At 43.3% G+C, this 7,513-nt stretch overlaps 1 protein-coding gene across 1 annotated transcript; it reads right to left on the bottom strand.

Annotated features, from left to right (window-relative positions):
- Positions 1-2,524: 2,524 nt before the first annotated feature.
- LOC123150989 (perakine reductase) lies at positions 2,525-6,735 on the bottom strand. The gene is made up of 7 exons (XM_044570785.1): positions 6,519-6,735; positions 6,232-6,399; positions 5,407-5,610; positions 5,161-5,333; positions 4,232-4,328; positions 3,996-4,149; positions 2,525-2,933 (listed from the first exon to the last, which is right to left on the bottom strand). Exons 1-7 carry the CDS (start codon positions 6,567-6,569, stop codon positions 2,755-2,757), a joined length of 1,026 nt encoding a protein of 341 aa, XP_044426720.1. The 5' UTR covers positions 6,570-6,735; the 3' UTR covers positions 2,525-2,754.
- Positions 6,736-7,513: the final 778 nt, after the last annotated feature.

Below are 7,513 nucleotides of genomic sequence, written 5' to 3' on the forward strand. Positions count from 1 at the left end.
ATGGGACCAACCAATACTCACTTCCTCTTCACGATCCTCTGGAAAGCATCAAATTTACTCAGGCACAAAATCTTCTTCTGGTTACTACTACATGACAGAGTCAACTCCAGGAATCTCTTGAAAAGAAAATCAATGGCCCTGAGATCTTATGACTGTACACTATGCAATGATAGGACGGAAGAAACATCTCACCACTTGTTTTGGGACTGCCCCGTGCACTGTTGGAACTTTATTATGCCTGCTAAGAGTAGAGGTATTTCAAGCTTTGATGAATTCTGTCTGGCCCCACGGTCCTCCCAAAGGAGTTTGGAGTTGATATCATTATTGCGGGATGTTGGAGCATTTGGTCCGTACGAAATGACAAGATTTTCAATCAGGCAGTTGCTCACCCGATGTGCTGGAAATATTACATGCGAGAAGGTCTCAAGGTGCTCATGATTAGAGCCAAGGCCACCAAGGCAAATAAGATTCAGCTCTGGCTAGATAACAATTTGTAAATTTTACTATGTTTGAACCCTCTGGCATTGGCTGAGGCCTTCTGACATTTGTACTTGTATATATTTAATTTTTAATGAAAATATACCGTAGAACTATTGTTCTACGGTCAGGGGGTCAAAAAAAAAGACAATGGTTTGGGGTTCAAGGACCTATACTGTTTAACCTTCAATGCTTGCAAGGCAAGTCTGGAGGCTACTACAGACCTCTGAATCACTGTGTGCTTGAGTGTTACACAAAAAATATTTCCCGCTACTTGAAGTCCACCGACGACAAAATAGGCCCAAGGAAGATGGGGGAGACCCAAGGCCACTACTCGAAGTCCGGCAATTCCTAAACGGCGCCTTAAGCGCCCGTTTTAGTTATTTATGCATTCGGGCGCACACCCTCCCGCCGCACTGGGTCGGCCCATTCTTTCTTCTTTGTTGCTGTTTCTAAAACGCAAAAAACTGCTTGCGTGGGGCAAGATTCAAACTGGAGACCTCTATAGTACAAGTGCTCTGCCATAGCCAGTCTGCCACCTTAGTATTCGATATCTCTCACAGCCTTTTCACCCTTTTGTTTCTATATTCTTTCTTTTTTTCCTATGAACGATTTTGTTCAGTTTTTTCCTTCTTTTTCCCTTTTTTTCTTTTCTGCTAAGTGCATGAACCTTTTTTTCAAATTCTTGAACTTTATTTCAAATCGGTGAACTTTTTTTTCAAAATCGATGAACCTTTTTTCAAATCGATGAACTATTTTCAAATCGGTGAACTTTTTTCCCCATTCGATGAACTTTTTTCAAACTCCCTGAACTTTTATCAAATTCGGTGAACTTTTTTTCAAAATCAATGAACGTTTTTTCAAATCGATGCACCATTATTTCAAAGATGATGAACTATTTTCAAATCGGTGAACTTTTTTCTAAATTCAATGAACTTTTTTCAAACTCCATGAACTTTTATCAAATTCGATGAACTTTTTTTCAAAATGGATGAACCATTTTTTAAATTGATGAATCAGTCAATGCACTACTTTCAAATCGGTGAACTTTTTTCAAACTCAATGAGATTTTTCAAATTCGGTGAACTTATTTTCAATTTTGTGAACTTTTCTTCAAATATGATGAACCTATTCAAATTCATGAATTTATTGTAAATAGTTTGTAAAATTAAGTGATACAGTGCAGATGCAATTAATAGCGTGGCTGCGCGTTTTTATACTGTTGGCGCTTCAAGAATTCATTGAAGTTAAGTTGTTCTATTGGTTAGGCACACTCGTACGTTAATTTCACTGCGCAGCATTCGGAGCGGTCTTAGCAACCAGGCGCGTCGACCTTGTTGGGCCAGGCGCAGGTGGGCAGCGCGTGGGCGCCAGTACGCGTTACCAGCGCTAAAGGCGCGGCTTAGGGCATCTTCATTGCATAGACGCTTGGATAGACGCTTATGGATAAAAAATAAAAGGATTATTCTCTGGCGCTCGTGTAAGAGCCTTGACCTACAACGCTGAGATGCTTCGAGACGCTAGTTCACCTAGGCAAAACCAGCTACTCGTGAACTGTAGGCGCCCGCTGCCACGGTGCCTTGGAGGCGCCAGGATTTTTTCTCTGCACAGACGAAACGGCCAGGATTTTGGTTCCTAGCGTCCATGATAAGCACCGCGTTGTACATGCCCTTAGGAGCTCCCTCGAAGTCCACCGGGGATACATGACACATCATCATCTTGGGCCGCAAGACATGGACTCTGCTACTCCTAACCGACTCGGGACCTGTAACTATGTCTCTTTATTTTGTAAGCGGGGCTGCACTGCATTCAAACCATCAGCCATTACGTTTAAGTACTTCATTTTCTGCAACGACACGCATAAGTCGGAGCTTGCCTGTTCGACGTCGTGGTGGGTCAGGAAGTTGTATGTGGACTCTGTCAGTAATCTCATTCAGTCATGCGTGGAAACATTACAGCAGTAGCAATTTTCAATGAATGATACTACCCAACAAACCTAATTTCACTCCTGATATGACAGCAAAAGAAAATGTGCAGCAGAAAAGAGTTTAACTTGAATTCGACACCTTTTATCTTTTATCATGTGTGGCAACTGACACATCCCACAAAATCAATGTCATCTGTTGTTTCAGGTACAATGTTTCCCTATTCTTGAGTATGGACAAGCTTGATTCTTTCACATTGCCCCCCTTGAATGTACGTGTCCAGCAAGGTGGAAACAAATTCAGCGTAACGCGGTAAGACGGTCCTGGATTTCCGAGTGAGGATGCAAAATGACTACTTTAGAGGTGGAGTGTTTGCAACCCTCCAAGAATAAGGCTCCAGGATTCCAATGATCCTGGACCCAGCCACCTCGCTAGCAGGGAAAGCAGCTGAGATTTCTTCCAGGTCTTCCTTGCTCAGCTTTACCTTTACAGCCTCGATGTTATCATCAAGGTTCTTCAGTTTTGTTGTTCCTAGATTCAAAGAACAGTTAGGCACTTACACATAAATTAAATGGACACAGCTGCTAAGTTTTGCCGTAATGAAAATGATTGCACTTCTGTAACCTCCATTTTGTTGAGAAAACTGCTTGTTTGAGTACAAGGGAAGGGAAGAAGCGTGTAGATTATTTTGCTATTCAAAGAAACACGATAACAACTAGAAAGTTAATATCCACTACGGGTTCCATGGCACCGCCTCCAAAAATTCCAAACTATTTATACCATAGATTTAAAACGAGATATCTACAAATTAAAGCTTATTTTGGGTCTATTTGTTTGAGTTGTGATGATATTTAGACCTATACATCTGTAGTGTAATTTTCATAAATTCATACATCGTATCTGTAAAACTGTGGCACCACCAATTTTAAGATCCTAGATCCGCCACTGATCCAACATACAAATATAAGTAAGGAGATGATGAAAATTCGGAGGTCAAGATGCTAAAACCTAATTGCAAAAATGAGCAGGGCATGTGCCTGAAACTGACATTATGACAACCAACAGGCAAGGCCCAACTGGTTAACTGTGCAAGACATTCCTCAAGATGACTCGCTCTTATAGTGCGTGGTGATATTGGCTGATGCTAGCTTTAGACTGGTTATGCTTAAGAAATGCATCGTTTAGATGAGAACAAATTTCATCAGTATTAAAGACAGAAATGAAACTATGCACTACGGCATATTCAGCTAATGCAATATCTTGCACTGTCCTGGAAAACATGCAAAAACTGTTAGGCATCATCGCGGTTTACGCTTAGAGCGCGGAAATTAGTGCAACAACGCGGCAAAGTACAATGCATCGGCTCGGCACCAATAGCTTCTAGGTACAAATTTTGTCACTTTTGTTCAATTTCAGAGAAGTCTTCCAGTTGATTCATTATCAGAAATATTTGCCATGCTTGAAAGGTTCAGATGTAGACTAGTTGCAAGACCCTGTTTTTATAGGATGGGTACAAGATCATATTAAGTTTGATAATAGGGAGTATTTGAGAGAAGAGCACTACTAATTCATAGCATATATTGAAAACGGTACCAGGGATTGGAACGACATCATCCCCTTGATGAAGAACCCAGGCAAGAGCAAGTTGAGCAGGTGTGCAGCCATACTTGGTGGACAACATTTCGAGTCGTGTATACAGAACTTTATTCTTCTCCAGGTTTTCTCCAGTATACCGAGGATGTTTGGACTGCAACGGGGTAGATGAGACAGTCACACAAATAACATCACCTCTCCGTGGAAGAAGATTATACTAGCCTAACTTTTCTTACCAGTAAACTCCCTGATGGTAAGCTCTCTACGGCTGCCCTGCCAGCAAAGAAACCACGGCCAAGTGGGCTGTATGGAACAACTCCGATGCCAAGCTCCCTGAATGCAAATACGTCACATGACAAAGGGAAGTCTGAAGACGCCACAAACAAAGTGTAAAATGGCTTGCAGGCCACCCCGGACATGAAGAGTAGGAAGAAATCCATGTCAATATGTCCCGTAACTTCCAAATCGAAAAAAAATGAGTCCAATGGGGGAGCGGCGACAAGGGTGAGATAACAGGATTTAACTCCTGACAGGATATGAAACCCTGGCCAGCAGGGATGCAGCAATGCAACCTTACCACTCACTTCTCTATAAATCCCAAACAATGCCAAAAAAAATATCCCTGAACTGCATTACTTGAAAGAATCTTTATATCATTTTCGCTTAATACTTATGGGTCCAACATGCAAAATATAATATGACAGAGACAATGTCATGGTGTCATGCCATATGCAAACCAGAGTTTGTTGATTGAGCCAGATGGAGTGATTTTCATGTAATCAACCATGTAAGACATAACAGCGAACTCCTTTTTTTTTACTACTAAACTTAAAAAGTTGGTAGCAGTAGCTTACGTATATAAGCACTATTCGACCAGGGATCAGCTAAGCACAGCTGCCCAAGTGCGTAGATGCATAGCTTACTTAAATAATTACTTATTCACCTCAATTTTTCTGAATGATTTGGAATGATGTTGTCAGTGAATTTACTGTTGAATACAATACTAATAAAACATCCTTGGTTTGAGATCCAGTAAACCTAATTAAAACTCCGAGTATAAGTACTGATGAAAAAATGTATGAAAGGAATATGTACGCTGGGTTTTCTGGAATTAAAGTAGAAAAGACTGTTTGTAAAAAGTATATAGGACTGGGACTGGATGAACCTGCATAGTGGTATAATATCTTCCTCTATATCCCTGGTCCACAGTGACCACTCCATCTGCACTGCGGTGATCGGATGAACCGCGTGTGCCCGTCTAATGGTATCAGCACTAGCCTCAGACAAGCCAACATACTTGACTTTCCCTTCTTCAACCAACTTCTTCAGTTCCCCCATCTACACATGCCCAATGAAGAAGTCAGACAAGTTATGAAATTCAGAGCATGATTACTCGGTGGATGATACAGACAGTTTCCTCTATAGGCACTGACTGGTCGATGCGATGCTGGAAATATAGGTCGACGTAGTCCATGGCCAGGCGCTCGAGGCTTGCTTCGCAACATGTGCGCACGTACTCTGGAGTGCCCTTCACAAGCATGCCACCGGCGTCGAATCCTGCGATGCCACACTTGGTGGCCACTTGAACCCTTTCACGAGGCACTTGCCTCAGTGCCTGCTCAAGACATTTACACCACATCACTCATCAAGTTACAGAGAAGAAAGCAGCAATTTAACTTGTCGGTGCATTCTGACTTAATGCATTCTGACTTAATGCAATGTGTCTAGTGGCCGACCTTAGTGCAGATAACTGAAGATCAAGACCCCTCCAATGCTATGCTAAACACAAAACAAAAATACAATGAGATCTAAACACGCTCTAGCATCTCTACCTTTTGTTTTTGCCACTCTAAGTTTTGCCCATTTCTTATGCCACTCTAGCTCTTGACACTTCACTTTTGCCACTCTAAACTTTTGACAATACATCACAATTGCCATTTCGTGGCAAAAGCAAAATTTTGATACATTGTCAAGAGTTAAGAGTAGCAAAAGTGAAATGTCAAATTTTAGAGTGTCATAAGCAAAATGGACAAAAGCTGAAGTGGCCAAAACAAAAAAATTCCTCATATCTGACGGTCTCCAGAGGACGCGATGAACGGTGCGCGCGCGACCGATCCGGCGCTCAGATGGGTCGACCCACGCGGAGCACCGGCCATTTTCACCGCCCCTCAGCCGAACAAAGCACAAACACAGCATATTCGAGCTTGGAGAGGAAGAACAAGATGAGGATTTTGACCTTTCCGAGCAGGACCTCGTTGGTGTGTGGGCCATAAGCATCGGCGGTGTCGAAGAAGGTGACGCCGGCGTCGAAGGCGCGCCGTATGACGGCGACGCCAGCATCCTCCGGCACCGGATCGTTGTACACCCCGGTGAGGCCCATGCATCCGAACCCGATCTTGGACACCTACCTCGCAAATGGCACACGCCCAACTCATCATTCGATCCTGCAGTTTCATATTTCCCCGCAGATTTGCGAGCAGATTCGAGGGGGGTCGAAGGTGGGATTTCCAGTTGGTTTGTTACCTCGAGGCCCTGCGTGCCAAGCTTCACTCTGGCCATCTGGCTCTGCTCCATGGAGTAGCAACAAGGCACAGGAGGAAGAAGACTGGGAGGAGAGGACCTCGCCGGCTGACTTGGTACGGGTTGGCGCAAGTGTTTCTTCCCGGATTTGTTATTGCTTGTGGGTGGATGCCGCCCAAGACATCGTCTTCTACGTCAAATCAAAAAAGAAAAAAAAATCGTCTTCAGCAGAGATAAGTTCGTTTTATTCCCCTCAATTATAAGGTTTGGGACAAATGACCCCCTAACATTTTAATTTTTAATTTTTTGCAAAAGAGACCCATGTCTATTATAAAAGTTTTATAAAATATCCCCATCATAATAAAAATTACATCGATGTCCATGGACCACTTAAGAGCCACTACCATGGCCAGAACAAGTCGTCGATGTGTTGCCACTGGTTGCCTCCTGTAGCCAGCCTAGCCTTGTCATTGACAGACGAAACGTCTTCATGCAGGTGCCCCTAAGGACCAGCGTTCTGGAGCCCTGTCGTCGTGGTTTAACCCTTAAATCAAATCCGAAGTGTCTAACATCATAAGTTGTCATCGCGAATGCGGAGCCAGAAACCCTAACCTCGTCGTCCCAAGAGATGGCACGAATGTACACCGAAGCTTTGTCGACTCTGTCCCAATGGATGAACTTGAGGAGAATCCTGTTGGAAAAATAACCTGTAGGTAATAATAAAGTTGTTATTATTCTCTTCCCATGCTCATGATTAAGTTATGTTCTCTGCGAGAAGGCTATGGAGAGTGCGGATCATCTGATCTTCTCCTGCCCATTCGTGGCGTCTTTCTGGAGAAGGGTTGGCATCGACATCACTGATGCAGCGGTGGACAACCTGGATCGGCTGGCTTCATGGGCGAGCTCGATGGTCCGCTCCGCTCCTGAATTCTCTATGTTGTGTTGCTGGCACTTGTGGAAACACCGAAATGCTGTGGTGTTTCAGAGGCAACACCCCT

The sequence above is a fragment of the Triticum aestivum genome, chromosome 7A (genome assembly GCF_018294505.1).
Source record: "Triticum aestivum cultivar Chinese Spring chromosome 7A, IWGSC CS RefSeq v2.1, whole genome shotgun sequence".
NCBI lineage: Eukaryota > Viridiplantae > Streptophyta > Magnoliopsida > Poales > Poaceae > Triticum > Triticum aestivum.